At 40.2% G+C, this 19766-nt stretch overlaps 2 protein-coding genes across 6 annotated transcripts in view; one reads left to right on the top strand and one right to left on the bottom strand.

Moving 5' to 3' along the window:
- Positions 1-19766, bottom strand: part of LOC135098064 (uncharacterized) — a 93450-nt gene that overhangs the window by 5605 nt on the left and 68079 nt on the right. For 2 of the 3 annotated variants that reach the window (XM_064000275.1, XM_064000276.1), the window contains exons 3-4: positions 5598-6486; positions 3589-3698 (exon numbers count right to left, since the gene is read on the bottom strand). In XM_064000275.1, coding sequence (XP_063856345.1) covers positions 5649-6395 — 747 coding nt within the window. In that variant the 5' untranslated portion in view covers positions 6396-6486 and the 3' untranslated portion in view covers positions 3589-3698; positions 5598-5648. The remainder of the gene's footprint in view (positions 1-3588; positions 3699-5597; positions 6487-19766) is intronic. The other variant, XM_064000274.1, reaches the window with a different exon arrangement.
- The window catches only part of LOC135098060 (calcium-dependent secretion activator-like), a 316893-nt gene that overhangs the window by 234454 nt on the left and 62673 nt on the right, over positions 1-19766 (top strand). For 2 of the 3 annotated variants that reach the window (XM_064000265.1, XM_064000266.1), the window contains exons 18-19: positions 1372-1489; positions 1645-1836. In XM_064000265.1, coding sequence (XP_063856335.1) covers positions 1372-1489; positions 1645-1836 — 310 coding nt within the window. Of the gene's footprint in view, positions 1-1371; positions 1490-1644; positions 1972-19766 lie in introns of those variants that run through there. The other variant, XM_064000264.1, reaches the window with a different exon arrangement.

Here is a 19766-nt window from a genome sequence, read left to right as displayed (position 1 = left end):
TAAATTAATGCAATACAGACATTTGCTTTTTAGTTTCATTGTTATTCAGCAGTTTTTAATGAAAATTTATGAAAATTAGAGCCATTGCCAACCTTTATCAGGATATCAATACCATTTTAGATAAGAAATTGGGTGCATACACATTCATAAACATCATATACCTACGTGAGTAGAGATAACACTAATTGCACTTAAGAAATTTCTTTCATTAGGTAGAATATACACAAGTGCTAAAAATAAGATGAATCAATTGCCTTCCTCAGCTTTGGCTGAAGGATGGACAATTTTAAGTATGTTTTCCATCATCTTGCAGTGGAAAGGGCTCAGTATTTTTTGCAGGGCTCTATTTATAGTGTATTTGTGTGTATGCATGTGCTAGATGAAGCATATTGCTCAATATATCTTTATACCAGAATGGCAAAGGAATTGTGAAATAAATCTAAGTTCTGTTTGCAGAAGCAGATTTGAGTGCAGTACTGAAGTTGTACTGGTAATGGGTAATGAAAGCTTACATGCTTAGTGATACCATCTTTCATTGTCTTCTTTTACATATTTTTTAAATGTAAGATGATGCAATTTTATTTTTTTTCAAATGGGATTTTCTTGATTTTGTTCTTTGCTTGCAGTGCTCATTCCTATTCTATCAAATACTTTACAGTTTATACGTATAAAATTGAGAATTCTATATAAAAAAATTAAAATCCAGTGAACTCCAGTTTCAGCCTTTGAATGAGAGTTAATACATATGAAATTGAGAATTCTATACAAATAATTCTAGAATCCAGTGAACTCTATTCCAGCCTTTGAATGCTGCCATCATCTATAATTTATTCAGATTTCATTTCAGTGCAACATAAAAGCAGTACAATATCATGAATACATATGTGTACATTTTATCCGAATTATATATTATACTATATTAAACTAATATATAAAGTCACAGACATTTGGATCTGAAAGTGGCCATTATATCTCCCAGTCCACATGGTAGTAACACTCCAGATGCATTTCTTTTGTCTTATTCTCTCTCACAAAACACTTATGCTGAACATACTTCATGCAGTACAGTGAAATCCTAGTTTGCACATGACCCATGGAACCAAGGTATTGTTTAGCCCACTTCCAAGGAATTGCTCTGAGAGTGCTTGAAACAGAGAATCACTAGATGGTATTACACTATGTGCAAGTTAAGTTTGGTTTCCCATTATACTATGAAGGTGTGGCATTATATTTTACAACTACATAGATCTCACCAAATTTTAGAATTTTCTATTGGAAATTTAGAAATTAAGGCGGGAAAAGTCTGAACTCTCTGCGGTGACCATGAATGAGTAATTTTACTGAGCAATTGAAATATGTATTGTCTGGCAGGAATGGGTGTGCAACCTCCGAGGATCTATTCTGGAAGTTAGATGCCTTACAGTCTTTCATTCGAGACCTTCATTGGCCAGATCATGATTTTGCCAAACACCTTGAACAAAGGTTAAAGGTATGAGATGCTCTTAGTGTTATTATCTCTATATTGTAATGTGATTTTTTTTTACCAAGATATGTTGTTTTGTTCATCTTTGAACTCTCAGCTTTAGTCTGATATGATGAAAGATCCATGCATTCTAGCTGGTAACTTTCCCATTCTTTCCACAGTTGATGGCATGTGATATGATTGAGTCCTGTATCACAAGGACAGATCAAGCCTTCCAACAGTGGCTGAAAAAGGGTACCGGCTTTGTCTCCACAGACTATGTGCTCCCATCTGAAATGTGTGCCATGGTCAATGTTATTCTTGATGCCAAAAATCAGTCTTTCAAACTGTGTGCAGTGGATGGGGTAGATGTGGTAAGGAATTTTTTTATATGTTTCCTTGCTTTTGTCTGTAATGAGTATTGATTTTTTTTTACTTGTTTGTTGCAAACACAAAGCACTTATTTTTCATTGTAGTTATCATCCTGCATAATACACTTCTCAAGATGATGTTTCCACTCATTTAAGCCTTCTCTGAATAACTCAGTAGTTCTCTTTCGAAACCACATGTTTATAGCATTTTTTTAGCTTTATGTATGTTTTCAAAGTGGGCTCCTTTTAGTGACTCTGAGCTTTGTAAAAAAAGGAAGAAGTCTTATGGCATGAGATCTAGGCTATAAAGCAAGTGAGGTTGCACTTCCCATCAGAACTCTCGAATCACATCCTTTGCAACTCTTACAGAATGTGGTAGTGCACTGTCATGCTGAAACAAAATTTGACTATGCAGCTTTCCTCATCATTTTTTTTACCTCATTTTTCTTTAAAACTCATGGATGGTAAGGTCCACTAACAATTCTTTTTCCTTCAAGAAAGTCTACAATTATCACTTCTGAATTGCAGAACATGGTGGCCAACTCTGTTTGAACTGACTTTTCAGATTTGAACTTGATTGGTCCAGGTGATCTGCATGGAAGCCATTGTTTGGACTGCAGTTTTGTTTCAGTATCATATTGGTAGATCCAAGCCCATAATAATTCACCTCATAAACAACTCTTCATCAACCTCAGTTTTGCTTAGAATTATCAATGAAAGATCATTTCAAAGAATCAGCTGGTTTGAATGCAGCACTTTTAGGATCCATTGCTCAGAAAGTTTGCCGAGTCCCAGATCTTCATGCAAAATTGAATTTATTGAGCCATATGAAATTTCCAGGGTCAGACCTATCTGGTTAACTGTTATTCTTCTATCTTCTTCAATAAGAGTTTAACAGCATCAATCATTTTATAATTTTCAATGTTTTTGGTCCTCCAGTCCAAGGATCATCCAGATATTCCCTGCCTCCATGGAATTATTGAATCCACTTGTAGACAGCTATTTTCTTTGGAACATCATTGTCATAAACACTCTGCAAAGCCTCAATAATCTGCATCCCCTTCTATTTGAGTTTCTTCAAGAATTAAATGTTAGCCCTTATCTAAAAACTGCTAATTTTCATGGTTCACAAAAGCAAGTTTGTTCTTTAAGAGAATCCTCACTCTGAAAGTCACTGCATAAATGATTGCAAGTAACTGACAGTGAGCTAAGCTATGTATAGCATAGACATTTTGTCAGCTAATTGAGAGGACCTGAGGATTATTATTGTGACTTTTTAATGGTATGACTACTGCACTGCTTCCTCGTCTGTGTACCAAGCATAGAACAGAGGTGGTTGTGTCTGGCATGGAGACATATATTCCACAAGTCTTCTCTTGTCCTGAACCTTTATTTACCTCAGTCTGATGATAAAGATGACAGAGAGATGGCTCACAAACACAATCTGAGCCTTCCATCTTCTGAGACTCATGTACTTTGTTTCTACCTGGAATCATGCCAAAACCTTTTTTGAACAACCCAAAAAACTCTTTTTTCAATAGAAAATGTAAAAATTTTTCCAGATGCAATTTCTCTCTGACTTCAGGCACTTAACAAAAATATCTCCATTTTCCCTTCTCTATTTCAATCTGATGATGCCACTGTCAACTACTCTGTTTCTAAAGCAGAACTCTACTGAAGTTTTTGCTGAAAATGCAATGCTATATTATTCAGGGCTTGTTCTTTCCTTTCCTCCATCCTCTGACTATTTCATACCTTCTATTAGGATTCTTCCTTAATGGTGTTTTCCATGTCCTTGCTAGACTTGATCTTCAGAAGAATTGTGGACCTAATGGAGTCCCTCCTATTGTTTTTGATTTCCTGTTCTTCAAATAAAAAAAATAAATAAATAATAATAATAATAATAATCTATCTTTAACTGAGTTTCTTACCATCTATCACTCCACAACCTTATCTGATTATCAATATGGATTTTCATTGTGGCCATTCTTCTGTTGATCTGGTCTTCTCCCTGAATTTGGTCATTCTCTTTTAAGAAATTTTGGTAAATTTCTAGTTTAGCAACAAACTCCATATGGCAGATGAATCTACTTTATTTTAATATTTTTTTTATGCATTTTTAGTTCTTCAGCTCATTCTTACTCTTAAATCCCTCCTTATGCAACAGACACACTCGGCTCTTATTCCACTTTCTTGGCACTCTCTCTTCATCCCACACTCGGTTGAATAACTCAGTCATTCTGTCTATCACTACCTCCCCACCATTCTTGTAGAACTCATAGGGTATATCATCTGGACCTGCTGCCTTGCCATTCTTCTGCCTTCTCACACACCTCTCCACTTCATCCCTACTGATTCTTTCATCCAGTTCATCTGCATTCTTTCTTTCCAGTGTTACACATTCTTCTCTCACACTAAACATCTCACCTACCCCACCTACTTCTTCCCAGAACCCTTTGATTGCCTCCCTGATTCTGTCCTTCTCTGTTATAACTACACCCTCCACTTTTAGACTCTCCACAACAACACTGCCTGACATATTCTCACCTCTCATGAACTTGTACCATTCACGGCCACCTTCCATACCTTTCTCCCTTAAAGATTGAATCACGCTCCTTTCACTCTTCACTTTAGCATTCATTATCATTCGTCTTGTCAACCGCTGCTGCTTCACATACGCTGCCCATGCATTCTAATACTCATTCTCTGCCTCATCGCTTTCATGCCTCTTTTTCCTCAGCCATCTACACTGTCTACTCATTCTCTTTCGCTCCTTCCTAGCTGCTCTGATTTCATCATTCCACCATGGTTTACATACATTCTTTCTTCTACCTACTCTCACAAACCCTATCTGGTTCTCAGCAGCACCCCTCACGTCCTCAACCAGTTTCTCATTCAGATGCTCCACGTCATGCACACTTTCGTCGTCCCAGCTTCTCTCACTCAGATCAACCTGAAAGTTCTCCCACCCTACATCTCTCAGTCTCCACTTCTTTTTCTTACTTGCCACTTTCACTTCATTCCCACCCTGCATCAAGCACTCCACAACTAGCATGTTGTGATCGGACACAATATCAACCAAACCATCCTCATCTATCCACATGTGCGACACAATTTCACGCATTCTTCCATTCACCAACATGTAGTCAATTGCCGATTCCTGTTCTCTTGCACTCCAAGTCACACGCCCCTCAGCCAAAGTAACATTCAGATTTTCCAGCCCCAGTTCATCAAGGAACTCTCCAAGCATTTCACCATTCCTGTTCACCTGTTCCCCCAGTATTCCCACATGTGCATTCATGTCACCCATAACTAGCACTCTCTCCTCTCCATGCTCTCTCACAACTTTCTTAAGTATGTCATACTTCCTCCTATTTTCCCTCTCTGCTCTTTCACCCATGACAGTCATGTACGCTACCACCAGTACCACCTTCTCTGGTCTGCCACGACCATCCATGCATTCCACTCTGACTGCAAGCACATCCTCACTACTTGTACACTCCCCCACATCAATCTCCTCTACTTTCAGTCCTCTTTCTTTCTTGTAGAGTAGGGCTACGCCTCCTCCCAGTGTTTCCTGTGCCTTACGCCCCTTTCCAATCATAACGTACTCGCATCCCTCCATTCGTACATCATCTCTCAGGTGAGTCTCAGTGAGCCCGACTGAGTCAAACCTCCACTCCCTGAGCTCCTTGCATACATCCTCAAACTTGCCCACACCCCATCCTCTCACATTCATACAGCCAATCTTCACATTTACTTGCCTGGTTAGTCTCTTTTCTTCCATGTTTGCTGACATCAGTGGGTCCTCCTCATCATGCGTCGTCCACACAACACACCTGCCTCGCCCTCATCCACTCGGCCAGTCGACGTCCTAGCCTCTCATTCACGTTGTGGTTGAGGTGGACCCCGTCTCTCCCGAAGAATTTGTCCTGGTCGAGGATCCCATCCATGTCCAGGAAGCTCATGTTGCCCTTCTTCTCTGCCATCCATTCCATCTTGACCTTCACGAGTTCCATGCATATCTTGCGGTTCGTTTCTCTTCTGACCCTCTCATGCTGCACTCCTTCCCGTGGGCGCTGCAGGACCCCCACCACAGCCACACACATCTTCTCTTCTGCTGCCCTCACTGCTTCTATCACTTCCTTTACTGTGTCTTCAGCACCTGCCTCTACTAAGTTGTTGCCTCCTCCTTGGACAACTAGCAGGCTTCTCTCTTCCATTTCTTGCACTTCTTCCTTGACTTTCCTCTTGACATCTTGGATCTTAGCACCTCCCATGCTGGTGCACTCAATTTCCCTTCTCACAAAGTCGGGAGTCTTCCTTACCATGCTGTCTCCAATGACACGTACTGGGGCTTTCTTGATTACCATTCTCTTCTTCCTTGGGCGTCTGTCTGTTCTGGCCACTTCCACCACTTCTTGCTGGTCTTTTCTTTCTTCAGTCTTCGTCGTCTGTGCTTCTGCCTCTTTCATCAGGTTTTCTGTCTGGGTGCTCTGCTCCACTCTCTCTTCTTTTTCCTCATCCTGGTTCCTCCATTCATTGAGGCAACCTCCATTCATTGCTGCTGCTGTTCTTGTGATCTTGATCTTGATCTTGCTAGTATATGTGGCTCAGGATCACTCCTAAGCCAGGCCTTTGGATCTGCAACTCCTGTAGAAGGGGAAAAACAAAGAGAAAGGAACAGCATCCTCTACACTAATTGTTCCTACATCTGGCATGCCATATTCTCTCTAGAAACACTTTCACTGCCTCAATCATTCTTTCATTGGCCTCTCTACACAGTCCCAGCAACAACACCATCCACTCCTTTCCTGTCTTCTCCACTCTTTCATTCCTATCATGCCATAACTCCATTCTTATCGCCCACACAACTTGTAATCCACTCCTGTCCGTCATTTTCATGCTCCTGTTCCTCCATTTGCTTCCACTTTCATTCCACAGGTACACTTTCCTTGCTATTCTTGCATCATCCATTCTCTCAAGCCTAATTTTGTACCTAAGTGTGGCTTTTGTGAGTCTTTCCTTAAAGGTGCTCCATCCCATATCACCTCTCAGCCTTCAACTGCTGTATACCTTGCAGCACTCAGTGCCATCCTTACTACTCTACTCTGGCCCACTTCTAACTTATCAATTTAACTTTCATTCTATGCAATCACATTCATACCATACATTATATTTGGCACACCCACATTCTTCCACATTTCTCTCAACACATCATACTTACTTGCTCTCATCCTTACTGCGCTTCCCAGTCGACCTACCCACTGGTTTACCATACTTATCTTTTCATTCTTTGCCTTTCTACACCCACTAGGACTCGTCCACATCCCTAAGTACTTGTATTCTTGCACCTGTTTCAACTCATTCTCTCCAAGTCTCCATACCACATTACTTTCATCCTCTGACTTAATCATAATCGTTACCTTGCTTTTCTCACTGCTAAACCTTACTCCACCAAAGACTTTTCCATACCCATCCACAACATCCAACAAGCTTTGAAGCTCATCTGCCAATTCACTCATAACAACTGCATCATCTGCATAAAGAAGCACACATATTTTATCATTCCCCACACTTATCCCTTACATTCATTGTTCTCATTCTAGCTGCTAACTCCTCTGTATACAGGCTAAAAAGGGTTGGTAACATTATACAGCCTTTCCTAACTCCTCTCTCACTCTTCATCCAGTCTGTTTCTATGTCTCCTAGTCTTTATCCAGCTCTTGTGTCCACATACATACTTTGCACTGTGTTAACCATCTTTGCATTCAATCCAATCTTTTCTAAGACTCTACCTAGCATTTCTCTGTTCACTCTATCATAAGCTTTATCAATATCCAGAAAACCTAGGTACAATTTACCCCCATCCTTCTTTTTCTTCACAATCATTTCATTCACCACAAACATATTGTCCTCAGCTCTCCTATCCACATGAAATCCATTCTGTTCTTCACCCAGCACTACAGCTCTTTCAATCCATTTACACAGTCTCTCATTCAACACTGCACTGAAAACTTTACCTATTGTGATGGCCGTCATGTTCTTGATCTTGCTCTTGCTGCTAGCATCCTAATCTAACAAAACCTAACCTAACTCAACTAAGCCTAATCTAACTAAACCAACCCTAACTAAAATAAGTCTAACTTAACTAAATATGAAATAGAACCAAAAGCAAGCCAATAGATTTTCAAAAATTGCTGACAGCATTATTATTAATTTGCTACAATATATATGGGCTCAAAATACTCAGTATGAGGAGCTCTAGCCAATAGGACAAGTCACAAAAGTAGAAGTAAGTTTGTAGTGATTCTGAAATAAAACCACAATTTCAGTGAAATTTACTTTGCTGTAGACTGATAGAGTCTGCCATAAAGCTTTAGTTTCCAAGCTACTCTCTTAGAGGTTTTACCTTTCTCTACCTTTCTAGCCATTCTACTGATGCTGTGGTATACACATATTATTCTTCTTAGTCTACCACCAGTGGTGTTCCTCAGGGTTCTGTCCTGTCACTGACTTTTTATTACTCATCAATGATCTAAACCAAACTCTTTTTCCTGTCCACTCCTATAATGATGGCACCACTCTTCACAAAGCTTTTCTCTGTCTTTTCCTAAATGACCAACCCTCCAGAAACTTAATATTTCATGCAAGGAAGCCACAGAATATCTGACTTTAGATCTTTCTAACATTTCTGACTGAGTCAGAGTAAATTTAGTGGTGTTCTTGCATCCATTTACTTGATTCAGTTTCTAGATAACTATTCCCTTTTCTTCAGTGACACTCAACTGTCCCCCACTCCTACATAAATTGAATATCTTCAGTCTGTCCTGCATGTGGAAACATCACATCTCATCTCTTGCTTAAACAATTTTCATGAAGAAAGACATTCTGAGCTGTGTCTGCAAGCTACTAACTGTTTACAGGGGACTTATCCACCTGTATATATGGAGTACAGTTCATATATATATATATATATATATATATATATATATATATATATATATATATATATATATATATATATATATATATATATATATATATATATATATATATATATATATATATATATATATATATATATATATATATATATATATACACACACACACACACACACACACACACACACACACACACACACACACACATGAGGTGTTCAGAGCCAGAATGATGTAAATTACCTCATGGCTGAAATTATTATTTTTATTGCATTGTCTTCCTACTGTGACAGGAGAGAGGATGAACATCAGAATGGACCCACAGTAGGGTCAAAAATACATCCAAGTCCAATTATCAACAGAACCTTCTTGTGTGCTTGAGGGACAGCTATCAGTTGCTGGGGCCAGAGAGAAGTACTGTATTTGCCAGTGCATTAGATGCACTTTTCTTGAAAAAAGCATCTTATAATTACCATGCATCTAATGCAGTCTTAATACAGATGCCTAGGCCTGTAAGCCTATGCCTGTAGTTATGAAGTTGAAACAGTAGTACACTATGCATAAATATTGTTGTTAATAATAAAACTCTCTCTCTCTCTCTCTCTCTCTCTCTCTCTCTCTCTCTCTCTCTCTCTCTCTCTCTCTCTCTCTCTCTCTCTCTCTCTCTCTCTCTCTCTCTCATCCCTAATCTCTGAAAGATAAGGGGAAATGGAGATGACAGAGAGGGAGGTTTGTTCAAAAAGGGAGACATTCAGTAACTGAGGTTCCAATATATATATATATATATATATATATATATATATATATATATATATATATATATATATATATATATATATATATATATATATATATATATATATATATATAGGGGTGAACAAAAGGGTTGGTCAAGTAGGTGAACTAACGCCGTGTCTATTCCTGGTAAGGGAATAGTCTGCTCCACATCTCCGGTATGCTCTGTATGGGCAGTAACCCCTAACACACCAGACACAACAGACTAGGGATTGAACTTTACAATAGAGCCCACAGCCTCCAAACCAGGTGACATCTCTGCCTAAGTGCTACCTTCAAGGTGCTCCACGGGATGAGACAAACCAACAAACTATTCAAACCCAACTCTCCCACCATGCCCTCAGTAAAACCCCTAACCAGATCATGTGCTTTCTACGGTGGCTTTGCCCTGTTGCAGTCAGTCCCAGCACTATGATTCAAGGACAAACCCAACTCTGGCTCACCCAAACCCTTGCCAGCAGCAGTACAGGCCTCTGGGCCCCCTGCCTCAACTGCAACATCAACACTTAATTCTGCATTTCTCTTGTGGTGGTCCTGCCTTATTGCAGTTGACCCCAAGAGTTACAGAGAATGCGGGCCCCCAGACCCAGGTCACCTACCTCATCTTAACAGGAATAACAATCTTATCCAAATCTGAATTCTCAGCCACAGCCTACTCCAGGACTTGGTCCACGGATGGAGGATTCACCTAGACTCTTTCACCTGCCAAGTCATTCCCTAAAAGGAAATCAACACCAAACACTGGCAGGTCTTCCACTAATGCCACCTGCTCCTCTGCAGTTACTAGCAGGAACTAAATTTTCATCTCTGCCATAGCAAAGCTTTCTACAGCACCAATCCCATAGCACAACATAGCCTTATTGGGGTTCACATGCATCCCAGTAACATTCCTACTCCGAGACTGCTGGGCAACCATATCACACAACACAGTAATGGGGTACTTAACCCCAGCAATCTCAACTGTGCCTTGACCCAAAAATGGGCAACACCAACCCAAACCAGACCTCACAGGGAACGGTCAAGTATCAACAATAGATGAGAGGGCATGAATTTCTGCCTTTCTTCCCTCACAACCAAACACAGACTGAATCTCATTATTTTCAACACCTTGATCATGTGATACAATCAGTGCCATTAGCTTCTGGAGGGACTTAGGAGCTGTGGTACTTAAACTTGCCCTCTATTTTCACAGAAATGACTTAGGCTGCATACTACAGTGTTTCCCCACTGTTCATGAGGATTATGTTCCAAAGTGTACTGTGAATAGCAAAAATCTGCAAATATGGGAAAGCATCCCTATAATGCTCAGATATACTTATGTTTATTGTCTAAACCATAAAATCTATGTCTCACACTTATTAGGCTTATTCAAAGTTCATTTTAACATAACAAAAAACAATTGTTAAACATATGGTACATAATATTTTGATAAAAAAATACAGTATGCTGTAAAGTGAAAGGGAACTAAACTAATAGGTACAGTAACCCTCAATAAAACAAACCTCTATTTACCTAATTTCTGGTATAACTCCCTTTAACCTTATTGTCTGTGGAATGGGTTGAAAACAGGCCGCCCTAGCTGATTTTTCCCAAATAAAACAAAACTCTAAACAAGAGAGAGTTTTAGGAAATTCTGTCGACAAAAATCTGATAAGGAATAATCATATAAAAAAATTGCAAAAAAAAAAAAATAGTCTCTTTTGATCACTCGCAAAACAATATGACAAAAGACAAAAATCGATGATCAATGAGTTCACTGCTGACAGCCACCTCCTTGCTAGCCACACAATAAATTTCCACATGCATATTTGTGTTTGTGTACATGTGTGTGTGTATTTACCTAGTTTACCTAGTTGTGGTTTATGGGAGGGGAGTAATCTCATAGTATCCCGTCTCTATATCTATCCAGTTTGGTCTTAAAAGCATGGACAATTATGGCATTGACAATATCTTCACTGAGTTCATTCCGTTTGTTCACACTTCTGTGAGGAAAACTATACTTCGTGATGTCTTTTCTACAGTTAACTTTCTACAGCTTCTTACTGTGTCTCCTTGTACTCTGTGTCTAAAGTTATAAAACATTCTTTGTCCACATTTTCCATACCATTTATCATTCTATAGATGTTTATTAAACCCCTCTCTCTCTCCTATTTTCAAGGGTAGGAATTTCCAACACTCTTAATCCCTCTTCATAGGTTGATTTACTCAACTCAGGAACCATCTTAGTGACTGCTCTTTGTACTCTTTCTAATTTTATAATATTCCTCTTTGTATGAGGAGACCACACCACTGCCATATATTCCAATCTTGGTCTTATCATGGAAATCAACAACTTTTTTAATAATTTCTTTATCCAAATATGAGAATGCCATTCTTACTCTTTTTAACAAATTCATCGTCTCTCCAGTAATTTTATCAATGTGTCTGTCCAGAGTCAAATTTTCAGTAACTGTTACTCCCAAATCCACCTCCTCTTTTGATTTCTGTAACTTCACACCATCCATTTCATAATGATATTGTATTCTTTTCTTACTCTTACCAAACTCCATTACTTTACATTTACTTAAATTGAATTCCGTATGCCAAGATTTACTCCATCTATTTATCTTAACTAAATCATCTTGCAATACCATACAGTCATTTACATTTTCTACCCTTCTCATCAGCTTAGCATCATCTGCAAATAAATTCATATAACTGTTTATTTCTTCTTTTATGTCATTCACATATATTACAAACATTATCGGTCCCAACACGGACCCCTGTGGGATACCACTAGTTACTTTCAGCCAAGATGAATTCTGGTCTTGTATTACTGTTCTCATCTCTCTATCATCCAGATAATCCTCCATCCACTCCAGTAGTCTCCCTCCAATTTTTCCTTAATTTTTTTTATCTTCCATAGCAATCTTCAGTGTGGTACTTTGTCAAAACACTTTCTTCAAAAATAAATAGACACTATCCACCATCCATCTCTCTCCTGCACAATATTGATTGCCCTTGTGTGTGTGTGTGTGTGTGTGTGTGTGTCTGTGTGTGTGTGTGTGTGTGTGTGTGTGTGTGTGTGTGTGTGTGTGTTTTGGTATATATTTTTAGTGTAGTTGTTATTCTCTTTCCTGCAGTATTTCATGTAAAAATGTAAATACACATGACTCATAAGTGAAGGATAACAGGGTATGTGTTGCTGATCAGCTGATCATGTCTAATCAATCACAATCAGGCAGTGTGATCAATGTTTGTTTGTGTGTGTGATCTACTTTCTCTCCTGCATCATCTCACAGTAAAACTATAAAGACATGATGTAAGTGCTAAGTAAGTGTAGTAGCTTGGTTCAATCTAATCTGACATGATATGTGAAATTAAAAACTCTACCAAAAATCACTCTAATTTCAAGTAATAGGCAAGGCGTATATATGAAACATTTCAGAGACAAGAGGCATAATATATTTGAAAGGTGGCTTTCTCTCTCTCTCTCTCTCTCTCTCTCTCTCTCTCTCTCTCTCTCTCTCTCTCTCTCTCTCTCTCTCTCTCTCTCTCTCTCTCTCTCTCTCTCTGAGACATGGTAATCCCACTACTGTCTGTTACTATGGTCTGAGAGATCAGGTGAGTGAGTGGCCACATTGAAAGCAATTTCAGGTGGGAGTTGCCATGGCAACAGACTTCCACCCTCCACAACCTATCCCCCACTGACACCACCTGATTTACTGGACATTGAGTTCAAGGTCATGATTGACAAGTTCATCATCAAAACTTTGTATACATGCTATCTATGAAACTAGAAGATAAGGATGTCATGTCAGTATGTGATGGGAGAGAAAATTTCGTCATCATAATATGGCAAAACATAATGATGCATTGTAAAATAATTATTTGAGAGATACAATAGGGGCATAGTTTTGCTGTAAAGGAGGCAAGAACCAAGTAGCCTTGCAAGGCATCATCACCACAGTGAACATAAGCCACTGTCAGTGTGCATGAGTAATGAGGTGAAAATGCTACAGAGTCTCATGGTTCATTGATGTGGCAGTTTTTGAAAGATCTGCTTATAGCAATGTGTTTGGGAGACTTTTAGCATTCATACCATAGCTGCTGAATATGGCAGCCATAAGTAAAATGTGTTATAAACATTTCAAAACAGGTTTTTGACTTCAACTCATCATAAAATCTTTATTATTGTTTTTACCAAACTTTCACAAGTAAATCTGAGTTCTGCTGAATTGAGCATTTGAATCAAAATGCCCTATCTAGCTTATGAGGCAAGATACAGCAGAAATATTGAATACCATTCTCTGGCTGCTAGTTATAATGTATAAAATTTCTTGCTTTTAGCTCTCGCCACTCACTAGCTTTCTCACTCTCAGTGTGGTTGTAGCCTAAAGCGAGAGAGAGAGAGAGAGAGAGAGAGAGAGAGAGAGAGAGAGAGAGAGAGAGAGAGAGAGAGAGAGAGAGAGAGAGAGAGAGAGAGAGAGAGAGAGAGAGAGAGATGAATGAAGGAAGAAAGATCATTGTAACAGACAGTAGCATGATTATGATGACTCAGAGAGAGAGAGAGAGAGAGAGAGAGAGAGAGAGAGAGAGAGAGAGAGAGAGAGAGAGAGAGAGAGAGAGAGAGAGAGATGAATGAAGGAAGAAAGATCATTGTAACAGACAGTAGCATGATTATGATGACTCAGAGAGAGAGAGAGAGAGAGAGAGAGAGAGAGAGAGAGAGAGAGAGAGAGAGAGAGAGAGAGAGAGAGAGAGAGAGAGAGAGAGAGAGAGAGAGAGAGAGAGAGAGAGAGAGAGAGAGAGAGAGAGAGATGAATGAAGGAAGAAAGATCATTGTAACAGACAGTAGCATGATTATGATGACTCAGAGAGAGAGAGAAAGAGAGAGAGAGAGAGAGAGAGAGAGAGAGAGAGAGAGAGAGAGAGAGAGAGAGAGAGAGAGAGAGAGAGAGAGAGAGAGAGAGAGAGAGAGAGAGAGAGAGAGATGAATGAAGGAAGAAAGATCATTGTAACAGACAGTAGCATGATTATGATGACTCAGAGAGAGAGAGAGAGAGAGAGAGAGAGAGAGAGAGAGAGAGAGAGAGAGAGAGAGAGAGAGAGAGAGAGAGAGAGAGAGAGAGAGATGAATGAAGGAAGAAAGATCATTGTAACAGACAGTAGCATGATTATGATGACTCAGAGAGAGAGAGAGAGAGAGAGAGATGAATGAAGGAAGAAAGATCATTGTAACTGACAGTAGCATGATTATGATGACTCAGAGAGAGAGAGAGAGAGAGAGAGAGAGAGAGAGAGAGAGAGAGAGAGAGAGAGAGAGAGAGAGAGAGAGAGAGAGGAACAAAGGAAGAAAGCTCATTGTAACAGACAATAGTAGGATTACGATGACTCACAGAGAGAGAGAGAGAGAGAGAGAGAGAGAGAGAGAGAGAGAGAGAGAGAGAGAGAGAGAGAGAGAGAGAGAGAGAGAGAGAGAGAGAGAGTGAGAGAGAAGAGGGGAGGCAGGCAGCAGCCAGTCAGGAGTTAGGCACTTGTGACATCACTGCAGTGGGTGGGGGAGGGCTGAGGGGACTAGTTAGCTACTCTCCACAGAATAGAAATCTTGCTACTTTTTGTAAATATGCACTGTAGCGTGCAGACAAGAGCTTATCAGTGTACGTGACTGGTTTTTTTTTTTTTTTTTTTTTTTTATGTAGGAAGGATACTGGCCAAGGGCAACAAAAATCTAATGAAAAAAAAATGCCCACTGAAATGCCAGTCCCTTAAAAGGGTCAAAGCAGTGGTCAAAAATTGGTGGATAAGTGTCTTGAAACCTCCCTCTTGAAGGAATTCAAGTCATAGGAAGGTGGAAATACAGAAGCAGGCAAGGAGTTCCAGAGTTTACCAGAGAAAGGGATGAATGATTGAGAATACTGGTTAACTCTTGCGTTAGAGAGGTGGACAGAATAGGAGTGAGAGAAAGAAGAAAGTCTTGTGCAGCGAGGCCGCGGAAGGAGGGGAGGCATGCAGTTAGCAAGATCAGAAGAGCAGTTAGCATGAAAATAGCGGTAGGAGACAGCTAGAGATGCAACATTGCGGCGGTGAGAGAGAGGCTGAAGACAGTCAGTTAGAGGAGAGGAGTTGATGAGACGAAAAGCTTTTGATTCCACCCTGTCTAGAACAGCAGTATGAGTGGAACCCCCCCAGACATGTGAAGCATACTCCATACATGGACGGATAAGGCCCTTGTACAGAGTTAGCAGCTGGGGGGGTGAGAAAAACTGGCGGAGACGTCTCAGAACACCTAACTTCATAGAAGCTGTTTTAGCTAGAGATGAGATGTGAAGTTTCCAGTTCAGATTATAAGTAAGGGACAGACCGAGGATGTTCAGTGTAGAAGAGGGGGACAGTTGAGTGTCATTGAAGAAGAGGGGATAGTTGTCTGGAAGATTGTGTCGAGTTGATAGATGGAGGAATTGAGTTTTTGAGGCATTGAACAATACCAAGTTTGCTCTGCCCCAATCAGAAATTTTAGAAAGATCAGAAGTCAGGCGTTCTGTGGCTTCCCTGCGTGATATGTTTACCTCCTGAAGGGTTGGACGTCTATGAAAAGACGTGGAAAAGTGCAGGGTGGTATCATCAGCATAAGAGTGGATAGGACAAGAAGTTTGGTTTAGAAGATCATTAATGAATAATAAGAAGAGAGTGGGTGACAGGACAGAACCCTGAGGAACACCACTGTTAATAGATTTAGGAGAAGAACAGTGACCGTCTACCACAGCAGCAATAGAATGGTCAGAAAGGAAACTTGAGATGAAGTTACAGAGAGAAGGATAGAAACCGTAGGAGGGTAGTTTGGAAATCAAAGCTTTGTGCCAGACTCTATCAAAGGCTTTTGATATGTCCAAGGCAACAGCAAAAGTTTCACCAAAGTCTCTAAAAGAGGATGACCAAGACTCTGTAAGGAAAGCCAGAAGATCACCAATAGAGCGGCCTTGATGGAACCCATACTGGCGATCAGATAGAAGGTTGTGAAGTGATAGATGTTTAAGAATCTTCCTGTTGAGGATAGATTCAAAAACTTTAGATAAGCAGGAAATTAAAGCAATAGGACGGTAGTTTGAGGGATTAGAGCGGTCACCCTTTTTAGGAACAGGTTGAATGTAGGCAAACTTCCAGCAAGAAGGAAAGGTAGATGTTGACAGACAGAGCTGAAAGAGTTTGACTAGGCAAGGTGCAAGCACGGAGGCACAGTTTCGGAGAACAATAGGAGGGACCCCATCAGGTCCATAAGCCTTCCGAGGGTTTAGGCCAGCGAGGGCATGGAAAACATCATTACGAAGAATTTTAATACGTGGCATGAAGTAGTCAGAGGGTGGAGGAGAGGGAGGAACAAGCCCAGAATCGTCCAAGGTAGAGTTTTTAGCAAAGGTTTGAGCAAAGAGTTCAGCTTTAGAAATAGATGTGATAGCAGTGGTGCCATCTGGTTGAAGTAGAGGAGGGAAAGAAGAAGAAGCAAAGTTATTGGAGACATTTTTGGCTAGATGCCAGAAATCACGAGGGGAGTTAGATCTTGAAAGGTTTTGACATTTTCTGTTAATGAAGGAGTTTTTGGCTAGTTGGAGAACAGACTTGGCATGGTTCCGGGCAGAAATATAAAGTGCATGAGATTCTGGTGAAGGAAGGCTTAAGTACCTTTTGTGGGCCACCTCTCTATCATGTATAGCACGAGAACAAGCTGTGTTAAACCAAGGTTTAGAAGGTTTAGGACGAGAAAAAGAGTGAGGAATGTACGCCTCCATGCCAGACACTATCACCTCTGTTATGCGCTCAGCACACAAAGACGGGTCTCTGACACGGAAGCAGTAGTCATTCCAAGGAAAATCAGCAAAATACCGCCTCAGGTCCCCCCAACTAGCAGAGGCAAAACACCAGAGGCACCTTCGCTTAGGGGGATCCTGAGGAGGGATTGGAGTGATAGGACAAGATAAAGATATGAGATTGTGATCGGAGGAGCCCAACGGAGAAGAAAGGGTGACAGCATAAGCAGAAGGATTAGCGGTCAGGAAAAGGTCAAGAATGTTGGGCGTATCTCCAAGACGGTCAAGAATACGAATAGGGTGTTGCACCAATTGCTCTAGGTGATGGAGGACAGCAAAGTTGTAGGCTAGTTCACCAGGATGGTCAGTGAAGGGAGAGGAAAGCCAAAGCTGGTGGTGAACATTGAAGTCTCCAAGAATGGAGATCTCTGCAAAAGGGAAGAGGGTCAGAATGTGCTCCACTTTGGAAGTTAAGTAGTCAAAGAATTTCTTATAGTCAGAGGAGTTAGGAGAGAGGTATACAACACAGATAAATTTAGTATGAGAATGACTCTGTAGTCATAGCCAGATGGTGGAAAACTCGGAAGTTTCAAGAATGTGGGCACGAGAGCAGGTTAAGTCATTGCGCACATAAACGCAGCATCCAGCTTTGGATCGAAAATGAGGATAGAGAAAGTAGGAGGGAACAGAAAAGGGGCTACTGTCAGTTGCCTCTGACACCCGAGTTTCAGTGAGGAAAAGAAGATGAGGTTTAGAAGAGGAGAGGTGGTGTTCTACAGATTGAAAATTAGATCTTAGACCGCGAATGTTGCAGAAGTTAATGAAGAAAAAGTTGAGGGGGGTGTCAAGACACTTAGGGTCGTCGACGGAAAGGCAGTCCGACCTGGGGACATTTATGGTCCCCTCCCCAGATGGGGACTCCGAGGCTGGTGTAGGAGTCGCCATGATTTTAAAATTTTTTGAGTGAAGGGTGTGTGTGTTATTAGGTGCTTGTAGTTTTGTGTGGAGGAAGAGAGTTGTCTTTAGAGGGCAGGCTGTGACTACCCCCTTGTGTTGTGAGACACAAAGGGAAACGTTCAGTGAGGTCACAGCTGGGTTTAATGATAAGTTCACAGCACCCCCTGAACAGTGCTTTAGACCTCACTGGGAGTAATTATCGTTTCGGCAGGTGTCTACTGCCTCCTCCTACCTACTGCTTAGCTTAGTGCTTACAATGGACTCTATAGACAGCCCCTGACTTTATAGACAACCCTGATGAAAAATTTGGCAGATGTGATAGGTGATGAAGCTGGTCTTGCTATGGAATTTGAAAGTGACAAGGAAATGGATGATGACATGGATTATGAAGAGTGGCTCCCACAGAGAAATAGCAAGACATCAGTAAGAAACAGGTTAGTTGATTTATTGACCAATTGTTTAGATGGAAGTAAATATGATAATTATATATTACCAGACGAGCTATGGGAATATAAAATCATGGTAGAGAAACTTAGATGTAGAGAAATCCATAACATGGACAAATAGTATGGAAGGAAGACCAACTGTGAACATATCCAGTGTTATAGAATGTTTGATGGGAGACATGAGGTCAGTAAATTCAGGAAAAATGGCATGGGACTTGTTCATAACATCTGGTATGATTTCTAATATTGTGCAACTTACTAATCAGAAAATTGAAGGTATAATTGCAGAAATTTCCCAGAGGCCTTGAAATAATGATAAACTCCCATCACTTATGGTAACAGATTGCATTGAAATGAAGTTTTGGGTTTGTTGTATGTATGTGGCTTATTAGACCAAAACTAATATACTTTTCATGAAAGAGTTTGGTCACCCTGTATTTGGTGCAGTAATGTCTGTGAATAGATTTGGATTTTTACATGCAAACTTAGCTTTTGACAATGTTGATACCAGACATCAGAGATGGCTACATGACTGGTCTGCTGCAGTCAGGGATCTTTTAAAAGACTTAAATAACCTTGCCTGATCAGTGTTAGAGCCAGTGACTTCTTGACCATTGATAAAACTTTATATTCTTGTAGAAATCAAATAGGATTCACGCAGTCCAATAAGAGCAAACCTAAATGATATAGCCTGTTGTATAAATTCTGTGAATGCAGTAAGAATTCCATTCACCTTCAGGATGAAGGCCTTAATCCTACTACATCCATGGTTCACTTCCAACAGTGAAGGTTCTTGTAAGTCAGATACAAGAATCTGTAGACATTAGTGGTAGGGTAATAAGTCTAGACAGACAGTATACCAGCTTAGAGTTGTTTTAGTGGCTTCAAACACAAGGTATTGCTGGTGTAAGCAGTATAAATTGCATGAGAAAAGGCTTACCATCAGAGATAAAGGCAGTCACTGTAAGGAAAGAGGTCATACCAGGTGTACTATATTAAAGATAATG

This window comes from Scylla paramamosain, unplaced genomic scaffold (genome assembly GCF_035594125.1).
Source record: "Scylla paramamosain isolate STU-SP2022 unplaced genomic scaffold, ASM3559412v1 Contig43, whole genome shotgun sequence".
Taxonomy (NCBI): domain Eukaryota; kingdom Metazoa; phylum Arthropoda; class Malacostraca; order Decapoda; family Portunidae; genus Scylla; species Scylla paramamosain.
This window is presented reverse-complemented; position numbering and strand designations above follow the sequence as displayed.